Source organism: Phacochoerus africanus, chromosome 5, assembly GCF_016906955.1.
Source record: "Phacochoerus africanus isolate WHEZ1 chromosome 5, ROS_Pafr_v1, whole genome shotgun sequence".
NCBI classification, from domain to species: domain Eukaryota; kingdom Metazoa; phylum Chordata; class Mammalia; order Artiodactyla; family Suidae; genus Phacochoerus; species Phacochoerus africanus.
In genome coordinates, this window is record NC_062548.1 from 28198000 (window position 1) to 28219915 (window position 21916).

Sequence of the window (21916 nt, forward strand, 5' to 3'; positions counted from 1 at the left end):
TACCCATCTCTCCATTATTGTCTGCATTGGCTTCTCTGTTATCTCTTTTTCACATCCTAGAAGATTTGCTGATTTTTCAGTTTTGTTAGGCTTTTTACTTGTTACTCGGACAGAGTGTCACTTCCCTACCGTATTATTACATGATGGATTGGAAACCAGAGCATCTGTTCATTTTTGAAGGTCCTTGCTTACTGTGACAATCTTAGGTTAAGCTTTTCTTACATTGCAGAGGGTCCAAAGTTTTACCTCTTTTCTCCATACTGGTATTAGAATTTGCTTCAAGACAAACCAACTTTTTCATTTTTATTATTGTCACTATCAGGTTTCAGCTTGACAATTTTTTTCTGGTCTGTTTTAGTTCTTTGAATTTTTTTTATCACTTTTTTCTCCTGAGCCTAAGCAAATAATTAAAAGCAATTTTACTTTGTTTTCCAGTATTTTTATTTTAGCACTGTTACCTTTCTGAGAGTATTTCTGCCATGCTGTAGAAAGAGGAACTATTTTCCTTGTGGTCTTTTAAAAATAACCCATGGTCTCGTAAATTCTTTTTCACTACAGAGAAGCATTCAGTTAAAATAATATTGCAATTATTATGAATAATTTTAGACAAATGTATATTTGTGTCCCTTCACATCTTATATTTCCTTGTTTTCTCTTTTCTTGGATAATCTTTTGTTCCTTTCTATTCTGCTTTTTCTAACTGGGGAAGTTTTACTTGAAACAGCTAATTTGCTCAAGGATTATATGAGGCAGGATTGCCAAATCAGTGACCTTCCATATGTAGTTTTATATTCAAGCTATGGTATTCACTTCTTTTTTTTTTAAATTTTCCTTGTGACTGTACCCACAGCATATAGAAATTCCTGAACCAGGGATTGAATCCCAGCCACAGCTGCAGCAATGCCAGATCCTTAACCCACTGAACCAGGCTGGGGATCAAACCTGTGCTGCCACAAGAGACAATGTTGAATTATTAACCCACTGCACCACAGTGGGAACTCCATTTTCTTGTTTTGACTTAGAAGATTTTTTTCCATTATAGTTGATGTACAATGTTCTGTCAGTTTCTGCTGTACAGCTAAGTGACCCAGTCATTCAGACACACAGACATACACACACAAACATATATATGCATTCTTTTTCTCACATGGAACGTTATTTTAACCTCCTTTAAGACAAGTTTGTCCTCAGTTTTTTGTGTCCTCTCTCATCTTCAGGTTGAGTAGGTCGTTGGAGTGGCTCACTATATGATTCTGTGTGGTTAATACAGTATCTTCAACACTGCACACAGTAAGTACTCCTTAAGTTTTATTATATGAATGGATAATTAAATATTCAATTGTCTGATGGACATCTTTATCTGAATTTCTAGGTATAATTAATACTGAATTAATTATCTTTTCTACATAACGATTCCTCCTCTTGGGTTGCCCATTCCAATATATATATATGGCATTGGAATATATTCCAATACACACACACATATACATATATTTCTTATCATTTGTTCCTCTCCATTCTTTTTTTGGGGGGCTGAAAGTGTGGCATATGGAAGTTCCCGGGCTAGGGGTTGAATCAGAGCTACACCTGCTGGCCTGGGCCATAGCCACAGCAACACCAGATCCAAGCCACGTTTGTGACTTATACCACAGCTTGCAGCAATGCTGGATCCTTAACCCACTTAGTGGGGCCAGGGATTGAACCTGCATCCTCATGGATACTAGTTGGGTTTGTTTCTGCTAAGTCACAATGGGAACTCCCTCTTCCTCTCCCTTCCTTATGTCACTTCTTTAGTACAGGCCAGTGTCATTTATTGCTTTATCATTGTTATAGCCTCCATGCTTTTAATCTTGCATTCTGGCCATCTGGCCACCACACTGTTGATAAAGCAATCATTCAAGTTAGAGAATAAGCCAGTCAAAATTATTAAAAGACTTACCATGTCTTTGCTTAATTATTAGAATAATGTAGTGGAGTAGAAATAAATAGAAGCTGGCTGTAAATTAGTTTAGTATAGGCACAGAGGGGCACTTACTGAAGTTAGTATACAAAAGTAGAATAGTTAATTTCTATGTCACACATCTAGACTATTTCCTTGAAAGCAGAAAAGGGGGTTTGCATTTCATAAACATTGCCTGGTCAGAAATCAGGGAAAGGGCAGAGGCTACATGTTCAAAAAGAAGGAGAAACCGTAAAAATAATCAAGGATTAAAAAAATTGAGATTTAACCTCAGTAATTTAACCCTAGATGAATAAACCTGAACAGGTTTATCTTACTGGATGATTCCTACAGGAGACTAGTGAGAACCCCCTGCTATTTTGAGGAAGCATTTTAGCATATTTAGGGATAAATTCGCAGAAAATTATTTTCAAAAAGGGGCCTAATGCAAATGCTCAATAAACATCAGTAACTCATGGGAAAAAGTTATTGAGTACATGGAGCAAAACAACATATGTGACTTTAACACCGTTTTCATAAGTCAGCCCTACGTATATTACCTGGGAAAGTTGTTGCAATGAAGTCTTTGAACTCTTTTTGTTTATCTTCATTATTGTCAATCTTAATCTTTGCTGTCAGATTATATATATTACCAAACTTGTGCTTGAGGTGCTGAGGGCTGCCTAGGCACTTGAACTTCCCTTTTACCATGATGGCCAGCCTGGTGCAAATGACCTCACATTCTTCCATGCTAGGGGCACAAAGGAATATATGGCTGAAGAAACTCGCTTTCAGAGGGCGAATTCTGTATTTTGAAACACAGCTATGATCATAAGGTAACACTCATCAGAGGAGGAGAGCTTGGTATTGCCGATGATCATTAGTAAGACAATATTTGTGAAGAGCAGGTTTTAACATTCAAAGAAGTTGATTGCTAAATTCACAATGAGAACAGTCCCCTAACTTCCTATCTTCTGTTGAGCCTGGATTCCAGAACTCCACTGAGGATGCTTGGTTTTAGATAGGAATCAGTATCTGCTCACAATTCCTCTTGCGTATTTCACATACTTAGACAAGTTCACTGACCCGTATTCCTGGCTCCAACTAATTTCCTCTTAGACTCTTGTAACTGTCAACCAAGTCTCCTAGTAGGTCATACCTGTGGGAAGTTATGATGATAGTTTTGCCAGTTTTACATATCCATGTAACTGTGTCCCAGAGCCGGTGCCTGGCTACTGGGTCCATGCCAGTAGATGGCTCGTCCAGGAAGATAACTGAGGACTTTCCCATTAGGGCAATGGCAGTATTCAGTTTACGTTTGTTTCCTCCACTTTATTTTACAGAAAGAAGAAAGAAGAAATAAGGGTATAGACATTATTAATTCGTAGGATAGAATTAGTTCCTATATCCACAATGCTGATGTTACACGAATCACAAAGCGGTAGACCCAAGTCCAAGTGTTATGTATCAACTCATTGTTATTGAAATGACTTTCTTTCGATAATTAATTTTTTTTAGCAATTATTTGTGAAATATTTTTATTTTGAGGAGATAAAGAACCATAGGGATGTAGGGATGAAAGTGCTCTTCCTTGAAATGCAAAGTTTACAACTCATGTCTATAAAGGTTGACTTCATACAAATGTAATCTACATTATTCCTGACAGGACATAAGTATATTCCATAGTCATTGCCTCTGTGTGACAGAGTTGTCAGGTTAAATTTACAGGTATTCATTGGAAACAGGAGAAACCCAGGTGGGCAGTAGGCAGCTTAATCAATACAGCGGCATAATGTCTCACCTGTATGTGTGGACCAGCTTGTCAGCATGGTCTTCGATGTGCATTGAATGCAAAAATGCTTCCACATACATGGAAATGTCTGGCTCAGGGACCCCCCACAGCCTGGCATACATGATTAGCAATTCCCGACCGGTCATGTGGTTCAGCATGGTGTCAGCTTGAGGACAATAGCCAATTCTTGACCTAACCTGAATTAAGAGGGTAATTCATAAGCAATAGGCCCAAGTCAACGATTCCATTGAACATACAGTTATATGGATTAGACAGAAAACCTGAAGTTTTTAGCCCAGGCTGGCAAGAAGATATGATACCCATAGAGCTCCCAGAAAGGATTCTTTCTTTTTCTCAGTCTAGAGAATCTTTACAGCTGGAACCCATTATAATAAAATGGTATACTAACACCCCTTACAGAAATTTTCAACACATTATCTATTGTGCACTACCATGTACCCAAGATAGTTTTTTGTTAGATGAAGTTGCCTATTCAGATACCATTGGGAAAGAGCCATTTTATTAAATTAATGAAAAGAATGTACAGGATTTCACTTCCAATAATGGCAAGTAACTTCTATCAGGCCAACTCTCCCACAGATAAAAATGATAATATATTCATATGTATAGATATATAAATCCAAAAATAAACATGTTATACTAAACTAAAGAGCTTCGGACCAGCAAAGGAAACTATCAATAAAATAAAAGGGCAACTTACCAAATGGGAGAAAATATGTGCAATTATATATCTGATAGAGTTAATATCCATCATATATGAAGAACTCATAAAACTCAACAACAAAAATACAAACATTCTGATTTTAGAAACGGGCAGAGGGGGAGTTCTCCTTGTGGCTCAGTGGTTAACGAATCCAACTAGGAACCATGGGGTTGCGGGTTTGATCCCTGGCCTTGCTCAATGGGTTGAGGATCTGGCGTTGCCGTGAGCTGTGGTGTAGGTTGCAGACACGGCTCAGATCCCGCGTTGCTGTGGCTGTGGCTACAGCTCCTATTGGACCCCTAGCCTGGGAACCTCCATATGCCGCAGGAGTGGCCCAAGAAATAGCAAAAAGACAAACAAACAAACAAAACCCCCAAAACCAAAAACAACAACAAAAAAAACAGGCAGAGGTCTTGAATAGAAAATTTTCCAAAGAGGACATAAAAATGGCCAACAGGTACATGAAAAGTATTCAGCATCACGAATGATCAGGGAAATACACGTCAAACCACATCTCATACCTGTTAGAATGGCTGGTATAGAAAAGGTAAGAGAGAACAGATCCTGGGAAGGATATGGAGAAGAGGGAACCCTTGTGCCCTGCTGGTGAAGATGTAAATTTGTGTAGCCCCTATGGAAAACAGTATGAAGGTTCCTCAAAAGATAAAAATAGAACTATCATATGATTCAGCAATTCAGTTTCTGGGTATTTATCCAAAGGAAATGAAAATACTAGCCCAGAAAGATATCTGCACACCTATGTTCATTGCAGCATTATTTACAGTAGCCAAAGGCATGGAAACAACCTAAGCATCTGTTGACAGATGAATGGATAAAGATGAATGGATAAAGAAGATGTAGTATATCAAAACACCAAAATATTGCTCAGCCATAAAATATAATCTTATTTTACTTCATTAAAGGGTAAATCTTTGACAATTTTTTCTGTCATCTATAGAATTGTGATTGTTTCAGTTTTCTATTTTTCTGAGGTAAGGTTTTTTTGTTTTGTTTTTGTGTGTGTGTCTTTTTGCCTTTTCTTGGGCTGCACCCGTGGCATATGGAGGTTCCCAGGCCAGGGTTTGAAACAGAGCTGTAGCCACCGGCCTACACCAGAGCCAGAGCAACGCAGGATCCGAGCCAAGTCTGGGACCTACACAACAGCTCATGGCAACGCCGGATCCTCAACCCACTGAGCGAGGCCAGGGATCGAACCAACAACCTCATGGTTCCTAGCCGGATTCATTAACCACTCAGCTATGATGGGAACTCCTGAGGTCAGTTTTAATTGTTTGCTAGAAAATGTAGCTAGAAAATTAGTTTTATTAAATATTTAAGTTTTATTTGCATAGAATTGAATCAAGTACTTTGTGTTTCTTATAATTTATTTTCAATGTATTTGTGTTTCCTCCCTCTTTTTTACTTTTTTTTTTCTTTTTAGGGCTGCACCCTTGGCTCATGGAAGTTCCCAGGCTAGGGGTCGAATTAGAGCTGCAGTTGTTGGCCCACACCACAGCCATAGCAACGCAGGATCCAAGCCACCTCTGTAGTCTACACCACAGCTCATGGGAATGCCAGATTCTAAATGCACTGAGCAAGGCCACGGATCGAACCTGTATCCTCACGGATACTAATCAGGTTCATAACCTGCTGAGTCACAATGGAAACTCCCTTTTTTACTTTTTAAAAGTTATAGTTGACAATATTGTGCCCTTTTCTGCTGTAGAGCAAAATAACCCAGTCACATATGTATGTACATTCTTTTTCTCATATTATCTTCCATTGTGTTCTGTCAAAAAGAGATTGAATTCCCTGTGTTCTGCAGTAAGACCTGGTTGCTGATCCATTCTAAATGTAATCGCTTACATCTACAAATCCCAAACTCCCAGTCCCTCCCACTCCCTCATCCCTCACCCATGGCAACAACGAGTCTGTTCTCCATGTCTGTGAGTCTGATTCTCTTTTGTAGATAGGTTCATTTGTGCCATATTTTAGATTCTACATATAAATGATATCACATATTTGTCTTCAATATCATATGAGAATCTCTAGTTGCATTCATGTTGCTGCAAATGGCATTATTTCATTGGTTTTTTTAAATGGCAGATTAGTATTCCATTGTGTATATGTGCCACATCTTTTTTTTATATATACTGATTTTTATTTTTTTCCATTATAGCTGGTTTACAGTGTTCTGTCAGTTTTCAGTTGTATAGCATGGTGACCCAGTTACACATACATGTGTACATTCTTTTTTTCTCACATTATCCTGTCACATCTTAATCCATTCATCTGTTGATGGACATTTAGGTTGTTTCTGTCTTGGCTATTGTGAATGGTGCTGCAGTGAACAAAAGGGTGTATGTACCTTTTTGAATTACAGTTTTGCCTGGATATGTGCTCAGGAATGGGACTGCTGGATATGATATTTCTGTATTTAATTTTCTAGGAAACTCTGTACTGTTTTCCATAGTGGTTCTACCATTTTACTTCCCCCCCTCCCCCAGCAGATAAGGAGGGTTCCTTTTTCTGCACACTCTCTCCAGAATTTTTTATTTTTAGGCTTATTAATGTTAGCCATTCTGACCTGTGTGAGGTGGTATCTCATTGTAGTTTTGATTTGCATTTCTCTGATAATTAGTGATGTTGAGCATCTTTTCATGTGTATACTGGCCCTCTGTATGTCTTCACTGGAGAAATGTCTATTTAGGTCTTCTGACCATTTTTTCAAGTGGGTGGTTGTTTCTCCCATTCTATGGGTTGTCTTTCATTTTTGTTAATGGTTTTCTTTGCTGTGCAAAAGCTTGTCAGTTTGATTAGGTCTCACTGGGTTATTTTTGTTTTTATTTCTGTTGGCTTAAAACATTTGTACGTTTGATGTCAGAAAATGTTTCAGTCTCCCAAAGCAATAGAAATTAGAGCAAAAATAAACCCATGGGACCTCATCAAACTGAAAAGCTTTTGCACAGCAAAGGAAACCCAAAAGAAAACAATAAGACAACTTACAGAATGGGAGAAAATAGTGTCAAATGATGCAACCGACAAGGGCTTAATCTCTAGAATATATAAACAACTTATACAACCCAACAGCAAAAAAGCCAATCAAGCAATGGAAAAATGGGCAAAAGACCTGAATAGACTGTTCTCCAAAGAAGATATACAGATGGCCAGCAAACACATGAAAAAATGCTCAACATCGCTGGTTGTAAGAGAAATGCAAATCAAAACTACCATGAGATATCACCTCACACCAGTCAGAATGGCCATCATTAATAAATCCCCAAATAACAAGTGCTGGAGGGGCTGTGGAGAAAAGGGAACCCTCCTACACTGTTGGTGGGAATGGAAACTGGTACAGCCACTATGGAGAACAGTTTGGAGATACCTTAGAAATCTATACATAGAACTTCCATATGACCCCGCAATCCCACTCTTGGGCATCTATCCGGACAAAGCTCTACTTAAAAGAGACACGTGCACCCGCATGTTCATTGCAGCACTATTCACAATAGCCAAGACATGGAAACAACCCAAATGTCCATCGACAGAGGATTGGATTCGGAAGAGGTGGTATATATACACAATGGAATACTACTCAGCCATAAAAAAGAATGACATCATGCCATTTGCAGCAACATGGATGGAGCTAGAGTCTCTCATCCTGAGTGAAATGAGCCAGAAAGACAAAGACAAATACCAAATGATATCACTTATAACTGGAATCTAATATCCAGCACAAATGAACATCTCCTTAGAAAAGAAAATCATGGACTTGGAGAAGAGACTTGTGGCTGCCTGATGGGAGGGGGAGGGAGTGGGAGGGATCGGGAGCTTGGGCTTATCAGACACCACTTAGAATAGATTTACAAGGAGATCCTGCTGAATAGCATTGAGAACTTTGTCTAGATACTCATGTTGCAACAGAAGAAAGGCTGGGGGGAAAATGTAATTGTAATGTATAACATGTAAGGATAACCTGACCCCCTAGCTGTACAGTGGGAAAAGAAAAAAAAAAAAAGAAAAAAAAAAGGAAATGTTTCACCTGTGTTTCCTTCTACGATTTGTATGGTATCGTGTCTTATGTCTAAGTCTTTAAGCCATTTTGAGTTTATTTTTGGGTATGGTGTGAAGGTGTATTCTAGTTTCATTGATTTACAGGCAGCTGTCCAGTTTTTCCAGCACCACTTGCTGAAGAGACTTTTACCCGTTTTATATCCTTGCCTCCTTTGTCGAAGAACAATTGACTGTAGGTGTCTGGGTTTATTTCTGGGTTCACATTCTGTTCCACTAATCCATATGTCTGTTTTGGTATCAGTACCACACTATCTTGATTACTGTGGCTTTGTAATATTTTCTGAAGTCTGGAAGAGTTATACCTCCTGGTTTTTTCCCCTCAGGGTTTCTTTTGCCATTCTCTGTATTTTATGGTTCTGCATAAATTTTTGGATTGTTTGTTCTCTGTGCAAAATGTGATGGGTAATTTGATAGGGGCCACATTAAATATGTGTATTGCTTTGAGCAATATGGTCATTTTAACAATATTCTTCCAATTCAGGAGCATGAGGTATCTTTCCATTTCTTTGAATCATTTTTAATTTCCTTGACTACTGTTTTATAGTCCTCAATGTATAAGTCTTGCACCTCCTCAGTCAGGTTTATTCCTAGGTATTTATTATTTTTTGATTATAAAAGGGATTGTTTTTAATACTCCTTTTCTAATATTTCATTGCTAGTATACAGAAATGCAGCCAATTTCTGAATATTAATCTCATCTTGATACTTTGCTGAATTCATTGATCAAATAGTTTTTGTGTGGAGTCCGTAAGGTTTTTTAAATATAATATCATGTCATCCGCATATACTGATAACTTTACTTCTTCCAGTTTGGATAACTGAATTCTTTTGTCTGATTGCTGTGGCTATGACTTTAATACTATTTGAATAAAAGTGGTGAGAGTGGGCATCTTGGTCTTGTTCCAGATTTTAGTGGGAAGGCTTTCAGCTGTGGGTTTGTCATAAATGGCTTTGATTATTTTAAGATACTCTTCTTCTGTACCCACTTTGGTAAGATTGTTTATCATAAATGGATATTGAATTTTGTCAAATGCTTTTTCTGAATCTGTTGAGATGATCAGTGGTTTTTAACTTTTCATTTGTTAATGTGGTATATGACATTGACTGATTTACACGCTTAACCATCCTTGTGAACCTTGGATGACTCCCACTTGGTTGTGGTGTATGATCTTTGTGTTGTTGGATTCAGCTGGCTATGATTCTGTTGAGAATTTTTGCATCTATATTCATCAAAGATATTGGACTGTAATTGTCTTTTTGATAGTATATTTTTTTTCATTTTTTTTTTTTTTTTTAAGGGCCGCACCCATGGCATATGGAGGTTTCCAGGCTAGGGGTCCGACTAGAGCTACAGCTGCTGGCCTGCACCACAGCCACAGCAACACCGGATCCAAACTGTGTCTGTGGCCTATACCACAGCTCACGGTAATGCTGGATCCTTAACCCACTGAGCAAGGCCAGGGATCGAACCCACAATCTCATGGTTCCTAGTTGGATTCATTTCTGCTGTGCCATGCTGGGAACTCCTTTGGTAGTATTTTTGTCTGGTTTTGGCATTAGGGTGATGGTGGCTTCATAGAATGTCTTTGGAGTGTTCCTTCTTCAATCTTTTGGAAGATTTTAAGAAGAATGGTTATAAGTTCTTTGTACATTTGGTAGAATTCACCTGTGAAGCCATATGGTCCTGGACTTTTGTTTTCAGGGAGTTTTTTTTTTTGTTATTGTTACATATTCAATTTCATTTCTGGTGATCTGTCTGTTCAAATTATCTACATTCCGTTTTGTTGGGCTGTGTATCTCTAGAAAGTTGTCCATTTCTTCTAGATTTTCAAATTTGTTGGCATATAATTGTTTGTAGTATTTTCTTAGGTTTTCTTGTATTTCTGCAGTATCTATTGAGATCTCTCCTTTTTCATTTATTTTGTTTATTTGGGTTCTCTCTCTTGGTGAGTCTGGCCAGAAGTTTGTCAGTTTTGTTTACCCTTTCAAAGAACTAGCTCTTGGCTTTATTGATTTTTTTTCTATTGTTTTTTAATCTCTATTTTATTGATTTCCTCTCTGATGTTTATGATTTCCTTCCTTCTGCTGACTTTTGGTTTTGTTTGATCTTCTTTTTCTAATTGATTTAGGTGGTAGGTTAAGGTCCTTGATTTGAGATTTTTACTTTTTTGAGGAAAGCCTGTATCACTATGAACTTCCTTTTAATAACTGCTTTTGCAGTGTCCCATAGATTTTGAATAGTTGTGTTTTCATTGTTTGTCTTGAGGTATTTTTTGGTTTGTTCTGGCTTTTTTGGGGGGCCACACTTGTGGCATATGGAGGTTCCCAGGCTAGGGGTCGAATCGGAGCTGTAGCTGCCGGCCTATGCCAGAGCCACTGCAATGCCAGATCCAAGCTGTGTCTGCGACCAACACCACAGCTCATGGCAATGCCAGATCCTTAACCCACTGAATGAGGCCAGGGATCGAACCTGCACATGGTTCCTAGTTGGATTCATTTCCACTGCACCAGGACGGGAAATCCTCTTGAGATATTTTTTAATTTCCTTTTTGATTTCCTCATTGACCCACTGGTTTTTTAGTAGTACGTTGTTTAGTCTCCATGTAGTCAGGTTTTTCACATTTTTCCCTTGTGGTTCATATCTTGTTTCATGCCATTCTGGTCAGAGCAGATGCTTGAAATAATTTCTGTACACTTATTTGTGTCCAATATGTGGTCAATCTTAGAGAATCTTCCATGTGCACTTGAAAATAATGTATATTTTGAGTTTTTTGGATGTAACATCCTGAAAATAACAATTAAGTCTAACTCTTCTATTGCATCATTTTGTATCTCTGTTGCCGGGTTGATTTTCTGTCTAGAGGATCTAAACATTGATGTTAAAGTCTCCTACTATTATTGCCTTTCTATCAATTTCTCCTTTTATGTTTGTTACTTTTGTTGTATATATTTGGGTGCTCCTATGTTAGGGGTAGATATATTGATGAGTATAAATTCCTCTTCTTGAATTGAGCCTTTCATCATTAAATAGTGTCCTTTATCGTCTGTGACCTTTAAAGTTATTTTGTCTCATATGAGTATAGCAACCCCCCACTCCTGTCATTTCCATTCACATGAAATGTCTTTTTCCATCCTCTCACTTTCAATTTCTGTGTGTCCTTTGCCCTAAGGTGTCTCTTGTAGGCAGCATATTGTAGGCTCTTGTTTTTTTTTTTTCAGTCCAGCCTGATACTCCATGTCTTTTGATTGGAGCATTCAGTCCATTGACATTTAAGTTTATTATTGAAAAATATATATTTTCATTGCCATTTAAATGTTGTTTTCCAGTTGATTCTATGATTCTCCTTTGTTCATTTCTCAGTTTTGTTGAGTGATTTCCTATTTTATGCTTGCATCCTCTTCTTTTTAGTTTTTGTGAATGTAATGTTTGGTTTTGATTTGTGGTTGCCCCGTTTTTCTTTTTTTAAAAGTTTTTATTGACTATAGTTAATTTACAAGGTTGTAATAATTCCTGCAGTACAATAAAGTGACCCAGTCATACATATACACATACCCATTTTCTCTCAGATTCTTTTTCCACATGGGTTATCACAGAATATTGGGTAGATTTATCTATGCAATACAGCAGGTCCCTGTCTGCTAAACATTCCATATACCTCAGTGTGCATATGCCAATCCCAAACCCCCAGTCCCCCACCTGCAAGTTTTTCATCCCTCCCATTCCCCCACCTGTAAGTTTTTCAAAGTCTGTAAGTCTGTTTCTGGTCTACAAATAAGTTCATTTGCATCCTTTTTTTTTTTTTTAGATTCTGCATATAGGTGATATATGATGTGTGTCTTTCATTGACTGGCTAACTTCACTTAGTGTGATGGTTTCTAGGTCCATCCATGTTGCAGCAAATGCCATTATTTTTTTTCCTTTTAACGGATGAGTAATATTCCATTGTATATATGTATCACATCTTCTTTAGCCATTTCTCTGTTGATGGGCATTTAGGTTGCTTCCATGTCTTGGCTACTGTAAATAGTGCTACAATAAACATTTTCAAATTATGGTTTTATCTGTATAGATGCTCAGGAGTGTGACTGCTGGATTGTATGGTAGTTCTATTTTTAATTTTTTGAGGAACCTTTATACTGTTTTCCGTAGTGGTCGTACCAGTGTAGATTCCCACTAACTGTGTAAGAGGGTTCCCTTTTCTCCACATCTTCTCCAACATTTATTTTTTATAGACTTTTTTTTTTTTTTTGCTATTTCTTGGGCCGCTCCTGTGGCATATGGAGGTTCCCAGGCTAGGAGTCCAATCAGAGCTGTAGCCACCGGCCTATGCCAGAGCCACAGCAACGTGGGATCCGAGCCGCGTCTGCAACCTACACCATAGCTCACAGGCAACACCGGATCATTAACCCACTGAGCAAGGGCAGGGACCGAACCCGCAACCTCATGGTTCCTAGTTGGATTCGTTAACCACTGCGCCACGACAGGAACTCCTTTATAGACTTTTTGATGATGGCCATTCTCTTATAGTAGATGTGGTACCTCATAGTAGTTTTGATTTGCCTTTCTCTAGTAATTAGTAATATTGAGCATCTTTTCATGTATCTTTTGGCCATCTGAATTTCTTCTTTGGAGAAATGTCTGGATCTTCTGCACATTTGTTTTATTGGGCTGTTTGTTTTTTTGATATTGAGCTGCAGGAGGTGTTTGAGATTTTGGAGATTAATCCCTTGTCAGTTGCTTCATTTACAAATACTTTCTCCCATTCTGTGGGTTATCTTTTGTTTGTTTATGGTTTCCTTTGCTATGCAAAACTTTTAAGCATAATTAGGTCCCATTTGTTTTTTTTTCCTTTGTTTTTTGTCTTTTGACCTTTTTTAGGGCTGCACCCATGGCATATGGAGGTTCCCAGGCTAGGGCTCTAATCAGAGCTGTTGCTGCCAGCCTATGTCAGAGCCACAGCAATGCCAGATCTGAGCCGCTTCTGTGACCTACTCCACAGCTCACGGCATCGCTGGATCCTTAACCCACTATATTTATGTTTTTGTGCCAGTACCATACTGTTTTGATGACTATAACTTTGTAGTATCTTGTGAGGTGAGGGAGCATGATCCCTCCAGATCCATTTTTCTTAGCAGGTTTGGTTTGGCTATTCAGGGTCTTTGGTTTTTCCAGACAAATTTTAAAATATTTTGTTCTAGTTCTTTGAAAAATGCTATTGGTAATTTCATGGTGGTTGCATTGCATCTGTAGATTGCCTTGAGTAATATACTCATTTTGACCATATTGATTCTTTTAATCCAAGAGCATGGTATATCTTTCCATCTATTTGTGTCACCTATGATTACTTTCATCTGCATCTTATAGTTTCCAGAGTGCAGGTATTTTATCTCTTAAGGTAGGTTTACTCCTAGGTATTTAAAAATTTTTTTTGATGTAACGGTAAATGTTACTGTTCCTCTGATTTCTCCTTCTGATCTTTCACTGTTAGTGTCTAGAAATGCAATCAATTTTTGTGTACTAATTTTGTATCCTGCAACTTTACCAAATTCACTGATGAGCTCTAACAGTTTTCTGGTAGTGTCTTCAGGATTTTCATGTCATCTGCAGACAGTGAGTTTTACTTTTTGCTTTCCAATTTGAATTCCTTTTATTTCTTTCTCTTCTCTGATTGCCTTGGCTAGGACTTCCAAAACTATGTTAAGTAGAAGTGGCGAGAGTGAACATTCTTGTATTGATCCTGATCTTAGTGGGAATTCTTTTAGCTTTTCACCATTGAGAATGATGTTAGCTGTGGGTTTGTAGATTTTTTTCTTCCTTCTTTCCTTTTTTTTTTTTTTTTGCTTTTTAGGGCTGCACCCACAGCATATGAAACTTCCCAGGCTAGGGGGTAGAGGTCAAATGAGAGCTTCAGCTGCCAGCCTACACAACAGCCACAGCAACACAGATCTGAGCTCAGGGCAACACCAGATCCTCAGCTCACTTAGCCCAGTCATGAATTAAACCTTCAACCTCATGGGTATGAGTTGGATTTAACACTGAGCCACAGTGGGAAATCCAGTTTGTAGATTTTTTATTTTCCTGCCATGCATCTTATAATTTTGACTCCTTTTATCTTCCTGTTTAGCTTTTTGCTATTCTTTGTGTTTATTTATCACTTTCACAAATAGAATTTCTTTTTTTTCCCTTTATATTTGTATACTGGTTTTTTAAAATGATTACTTCTAATTGTGATTTCCTTCATCCTTTATCTTTTTACTCCTTTCCTGTTTAGAGGAGACCTTTCAGTATTTCTTTTAGAATGGGCTTAATATTACTGTACTCTTTTAGTTTTTGTTTCCTGGAGAAATTCTTCATTTCTCCTTCTATTTTAAATGATAATCTTGCTGGGTAGAGTATTCTGTGCTACAGAATTTTCCCTTTTAGAACTTTGACTATATCTTACCCCTCTCTTCCGGCCTGCAGTGTTCCTGCAGAGAAATCAGCTGATAGACTTGAGCGAGTTTTCTTATAATTATTTATTTTTCTCTTGCTGTCTTTAGAATCGTCTTGTTATCTTTAACATTTGCCATTTTTTTTATGTCTCAGTGTAGGTCTCTTTGGGTTCAACTTGTTTGGGGCCCTCACTTCCTGTGTCTTAATATTTGTTTCTTTTTGATTTGGAAAGTTTTCAGCCATGATTTATTCAAATATATTTTCAATCCCCTTTTCTTTTTCTTCTTTTGGAATCCTTATTATGTGTAGGTTGGTCTGCTTTATGTTATCCCATAGATCTCTTATATTGCTTCCATTTTTATTTTATTTATTTTTTTTGTCTTTTTACCTTTTCCAGGGCTGCTTCCCTTGGCATATGGAGGTTTCCAGGCTAGGGGTCTAATTGGAGCTGTAGTTGCCGGCCTACACCAGAGCCACAGCAATGCAGGATCTAAGCCACATCTGCAACCTACACCACAGCTCACGGCAATGCCAGATCGTTAACCCACTGAGCAAGGGCAGGGATCGAACCTGCAACCTCATGGTTCCTAGTCGGATTCGTTTCTGCTGCGCCACAATGGGAACTCCAGTCACACAGTTTAATATCCGCACATTAGATGTGGATTTCTGGACCACGGACAGTGGATCTAACACAGCAGAAAATGTAAATCATGAAGTTGGGGGAGAATATATTTGCTCAGAATGAAGTTTTCTTGAACAGGCTCCATCATTCTGCTTTTCAATGCATTTAACTGAGCTTTTGTCTTTGAAGATGAATTTCTAATTTTTCTTATTTCCTCTGTAGGTTTCTAATTCTTTTCTGTTTTTTTATTTTTTTTTAACAGAATAAAATACATATGTTTAAACACAGTTACATTCACACAGATTATTATATCATGGATCTTAAGAAACAGATTAAGTGACTCCCTCTGGAGAAGTGGAATGGAAAATATGCTGAGACAAATAGGAAATCTATACTTTATCCCATTTTGTATGGCTTTTATCTTTACTATTTAGTATTATCTATTACATTCAATTTTTCTTTAAAAATTAGCATTATATTAAAATTGTGTATATTATGCAACTAAAATTTATAAAGAAAGTCTTATATACCATTAAATATTTTATATGGCATAATAAAAAGAATAACTTAACTGGTAAGAATAACAAAAATAATATACCCTCTGAAAATAAGTAAAATATAAAATGCATAAATTGGTCAAAAAACAGTGTAACTATATAAATATGTCCTCACAATTTGTTACATCTTATTGATTCTTCAATATAGGCATTACGCCATTCTAGGTGATGTGATAAACAAGACATTATAGACCTTACATTGTACCATGGAGAGAAATGGTTATTAATAATACAATTGTAGAACTGTATTATTTAATTGTACAGTTGCATTATTTAATTATAATTATCATAAATTGTTTGATGGAGAAGAAATCAGAATAAGATATAAGAAGACTTCAGCATTTCAAGAATGATGTCAAATGACCCCCTTCATGGTGGATTATGCACTTATTTACTATGAGATATATTTCTTCTCCAGAGATTCCTTGTTTGTGTATCAATTTTAGATTTTTGGTTTGCAGTTATTCTGAAATTTTGATATAAGAGTCTATATGTATACGAGATTGTTTTAAGTTGTTGTTCTCTTAATTGAAAGTTCATCTCCAGTGTCTTGCATTTGTACCCACTTCTTCTCATGATTCCTGATTTTGGTGGTGTAATTGTGCATGGATGATTTCATATCTTTATTGTATATATACCTTTACTGGTGAGCCTTATCATTTGTGGAATTTTTGTTTCCTGTTGCTGTCTTGCCTTTTCTTCCTAGAGAAGTTCCTTTAGTATTTGTTGTAAGGCTGGTTTAGTGTTGTGGAATTCTTTCAGCTTTTACTTATCTGTGAAGGTTTTGATATCTCCTTCAAATCTAAATGAGAGCCTTGCTGGGTAGATTAATCTTGGAGGTTTTTTCCTTTCATCACGTGAAGTATATCATGCCACTCCCTTCTGGCTTGCAGAGTTTCTGCTGAAAAATCTGCTGATAACCTTATTTGGGTTCCCTTGTATGTTACTTGTTTCTTTTCCCTAGCTACTTTCAAGATTTTGTCTTTAATTTTGGTCAGTTTGAATAACATGTGTCTTGGTATATTCCTCCTTGGGTTTATTTTATATGGTACTCGTTGTGCTTCCTGGATTTGAGTGAGTGGTTCCCTCCCCATGTTAGGGAAGTTTTCGGCTATTATCCCTTGGAATATGTTTTCTGTCCCCTTCTCTCTCTCTTCTCCTTCTGGTACCCCTATAATATGGATGTTGCGTTTCACGTTGTCCCAGAGTTCTCTGAGACTCTCATTTGTTTTCAATCTTTTTTCTCATTTCTGTTCTGCATGCGTAATTTCCACTAATCTGTCCTCCACCTCACTTATTTGTTCTTCTGCCTCCTGTATTCTGCTGTCAGCTGCCTGTAGTGAATTTTTTTTATTTTATTCTAGTGAATTTTTTATTTCAGTTATTGTATTTTGCATCTCTTCTTGTTTAAGTTTTATATCTTGTATCTCTTTGGTTAGTGTTTCCTGTAAGTTATCCATCTTTGTCTCCAGTTTATTTCCAATGTCTTGCATCATCTTCAGCATCAACAATCTAAAGTCTTTTTCTTGGAGGCTGAGAATCTCCTGATCACTTAGCTGTTTTTCTGGGGTTTTTCCTTTCTCTCTCACCTGAGTTACAGTTCTCTGTCTTTTCATTTTTATAGGTTTTTGGTGTGGTGACCTTTTTACAGATAATAGGGTCATAGCCTCTCTTCTGGTGTCTTCCCTCTTTGTGGCTGAAGTCAGTATGGGGGGCTTGCTGTAGGCTTCCTGATGGGAGGGACTGATGCCTGCCCACTGGTAGGTGGAGCTGATTCTAATCCCTCTGGTGGGTGGGGCTTAGTCTCTGGATGGGACTAGAGGCTGCTGTGTGCCTGAGGGGTCTTTGGGTAGCCTGTTTACTGAGGGGCGGGGCTGTGATCCCACCTGGGTTGTTGTTTGCCCTGGGGGCTTCTCAGCGCTGACTGACAGGTGGGGCCAGATTTTCCCAAAATGGCCACCTCCAGAGAAAGGCACGCTGCTAAATATTCCTGACAGCTTTGCCTTCACTCTCCCTCCCTCACAACAAGTACCATTCACCCCTGTTTTCCCAAGATGTCCTCCAAGAACCGCAGTCAGGTTTGACCCAGATTCCTTTGGAGACCTCGTTCTGCCCTGGGACCCAGTGCACGAGAAAGTCCGTGTGCACCTTTTAAGAACGGGGTCTCTGTTTCCCCCAGTCCTCTGGAGCTCCTGTGCCCAAGCCCCACTGGCCTTCAATGCCAGATGCTCCAAAGGCTCTTTCTCCCAGTGCTGGATCCCCACACGTGAGGGTTTGATGTGGGGCTCAGAACTCTCACTCCTTGAGGTGAATCTCTGTTGAACCAGTTAGTTTTCAGTCTGTGGAGCTTCCCACCTGGGAGGTATGGGGTTATTTATATCGTGAAATAGCCCCTCCTACCTCTTGATGTGGCCTCTTTTTCTTCTGGAGTAGGGTATCTTTTTTAAGGTTTCCGGTCCATTTGGGTGGAGGTTGCTCAGTCTTTAGTTGTTAGTTTTGTTGTTTTTAGGAGAGAAGTTGAGTTCCAGTCCTTCTATTCTGCCATCTTAATCCTGTTGCCTCTAATTCCTTTCTAAAGTAATGTGCACCACTGTACATATCAGTTCTTAATTCCGTCAGTATTTTCATTATCTCCCTTTTGAACTCAGTGTCTGTTAGACTGCAGAGGTCTGTTTCATTGCTCCTTCACAGAAATTTTCCTTTTCTTTTAAATAGGAATGGTTCTTGTGCCTCTTCATTTTGCTTATATTCTTTTTGTTGGTTTAGGGGAAACAATTATCTTCAGTAGTCTTGGAGGACTGTTGATATGTGGGAGCATCTCTGGGTAGCTTGTGAAGGCCATATCTGTATGTATACATATATGTGTGTGTGTGTTTTCTTTCGATGGGAGGGCTTCTTTTGGTTTCCATAATTTTTTTTCTCTTTCCTCAGTGTGTACAGGCTGTTATCCCCTTGATGGGGGTGTGCAGGTGTATAGCCTATGCATGCTTTCAAGGAGATGGGGGCAATGGGCAGGGCCTATAGCCAGTGTCCTGTTGCCAGGCCCCTGGCAGTGGGAAGGACCCGTGGGAAGGTGGGAGCACAGGCTACTCCTGGGTTCAGGGCCCTGGGCAGTGGCAGTGATCCTCAAGGAGGTGGGCAGCAACAACAGTGGGGTGTGTGCATGGGCAGGGGGTCAGGGCAATGGCTGGTGCTCAGTTGCAGGGCCTTCCTCAGTGGCGACCCCTGAGGTGACTGGGGCCACAGGTGGTGCCTGATCATGGGAACTTTAGTGGTGGCAGGCTGTGCCCCAGATCAGGAGTCTGAAATGGCTGCAGGGGTTTGCACCCACCCCTATAGCCCACTCAAAAGGCGCCTGACAGCCTGAGCGTGCACAGAGAAAGATATTCCTGGGGCAGTCCTGCCCTTCTCTCGCCCTCCCCAACAATTTGCCTTGCTTCTCATGTGGGCCAGGCCTCTTCCCACACTTTTTCCCCTGTTGTGCACAGCTCCCTGGTCCCCTCTGGCTGTCTCCATATAGCCAGCCCTAGTCCTCTCCCCAGAACTGACCTCTGAAGCCTGAGTCTCAACTCCCAGCCACCCAAGTGTCTCACGTAGCGATGAAGCCTGTGGCTGTCTCTCTGCTTTGCCCTCCTCTGACCTGCTGCTTCACTTTTCTCCAAGGCTTTGAGGCTCCCCTCTATCCCAGCGAATCTCCTTGTCAATTCGGAGGCTTCCCGGGATACAGATTCTTTCCCTCTTTCACAGCTTCCTCAGGAATGCTGGTCTCTCCTGATTCCTTTCTTTCTCTTCTTTTTCATTTGTTATACCCAGATATGTGGAGGGTTTCTTGCCCTTTTTGGAGGTCTTAGGTTCTGCCAGCATTCAGTAGATGTTCTGTGCAAATCATTCTACATGTGAAATTTTTTTTTTTTTGATGTGTTTGTGGGAGAAGGCAAGTACCATATGTTAACTCCTCTGTCATCTTGATCCCCACCCCTGCCTAGTTTTAATAGGTTTATCTTTTGTTTTTTGCAAAGTTCTAGTGATCTGACTTATTCATTGGTTAGCTGACTTTATATTTTTACATACCAATTATATACTTGTTTTATACATTTATACTTTTATGTGCTTTCCTTCCATTCATTTTTTTTTTCTGAGCCAGGTGTTTATAAGTTGTTTATTTTATTCTTTTAAAATTGAAATGAGTATATATAAAATTACACATTATTCTGGGTAGAGGTTTATTACATCATAATCTGTGACATATACTGTTTTATTATTTTGTAGAAATTTTATAATACTTCATTAAATGCAAGAATTACCTAATGATGAATTTTTAAATTTCAAAATAGGAGAGCCTTTTCATATTCTAACTTTGTTATGCTTTATTTTATTCAATTACAATCATATACTATATACTTTAGATTTGGATATATTTTTTAATATATAGCATTAAAATGGTCATACAAGTGAATTATTTTTGAGAGATGTAGAATTTGATATATATCAATTATATTACCATATTGAATATGTTGCTTACATATTCTTTGTCCATGTTTATTTTCTATTGACATGATCTGTCTTGGACTAAAAAGAGAGTTAAGCATTTCATGTATTACATGTTTTTTTTCTTATATCTACTATAATGTCTGCCTTAGGGAGGTTTCTTCTGTGTCATTTGGTGCAAAAACTATTCATAACCTTTCCATCTCCATTATAAATGTCACCTTTAATCTTAGTGCCCCTTTTGTCATCTTTGATGCTTTTAGGCTAGAATTCCACCTTGTTTTGTATTAAGGTTGTTTTATAATAAGATCTTTTTATTTTGTTCTGATATTTACAAAGTGTTGTATTGTTCTAATGGCATCTTTTATAAATACATATTCATGTATCTTTTTTTTTTTTTTGTCTTTTGTCTTTTTGCCATTTCTTGGGCCGCTCCCGTGGCATATGGAGGTTCCCAGGCTAGGGGTCGAATCGGAACTGTAGCCGCTGGCCTACCCCAGAGCCACAGCAACGCGGGATCCGAGCCACGTCTGCGAACTACACCACAGCTCACTGCAACGCCGTATCGTTAACCCACTGAGCAAGGCCAGGGATCGAACCCGCAACCTCGTGGTTCCTAGTCGGATTCGTTAACCACTGAGCCACAATGGCAACTCCCTATAAATACATATTCATATAGCTTTGAAATTAAACCTTGCTTTCCTCCAGCATATGATCTGTTCTTATAAATATTCCTTATATGAAAAAACAGCATCATTAGAATTAGCTGCTACAATAAGTATCTGTTTCTCCTTTGATGCCCCCCTTTTTTATTCTTAAATTTTGAGACTATATTCTCAAGACACCTAATTTTTTTTTTTTTTTTTCCTTTAGGGCCATACCCATGCCATAGGGTTTGCAGCTGCTGGCCTATGCTCAAGCCATAGCAACGCAGGATCTGAGCTGCATCTGCAACCTACACGAGAGCTCATGGCAATGCCAGATCCTTAACCCACTAATTGAGGCCAGGGATTGAAGCTTCATCCTCATGGATACTAGTCAGGTTTGTTACCACTGAGCCACAACAGGAACAATGACACCTAAAATTTTAAACTATGTTTTTCTGATGGAAATTATAATAATCTTTGCCTTAAAGTTTTGTCTAATGTTATAGCTAGCCCTACTCTTTGGAATAATATATTCACAGTATATCTTTTTCTCTTCATTTTCTCACCTTTTTTTTTTTTTTTTTTTTAAGGGCCACACCTGTGGCATTTGGAAGTTCCCAGGCTAGGGGCTGAATTGGAG

At 38.5% G+C, this 21916-nt stretch overlaps 1 protein-coding gene across 1 annotated transcript in view; it reads right to left on the reverse strand.

The window, feature by feature from the left end:
• Window positions 1-2439: 2439 nt before the first annotated feature.
• Window positions 2440-21916, reverse strand: part of LOC125128403 (phospholipid-transporting ATPase ABCA3-like) — a 165099-nt gene continuing 145622 nt past the window's right edge. Inside the window, exons 28-29 of the mRNA XM_047782758.1 lie at window positions 3741-3928; window positions 2440-3269 (exon numbers count right to left, since the gene is read on the reverse strand). Of these exons, the coding sequence (XP_047638714.1) occupies window positions 3044-3269; window positions 3741-3928 (414 nt within the window). The 3' untranslated portion in view covers window positions 2440-3043. The remainder of the gene's footprint in view (window positions 3270-3740; window positions 3929-21916) is intronic.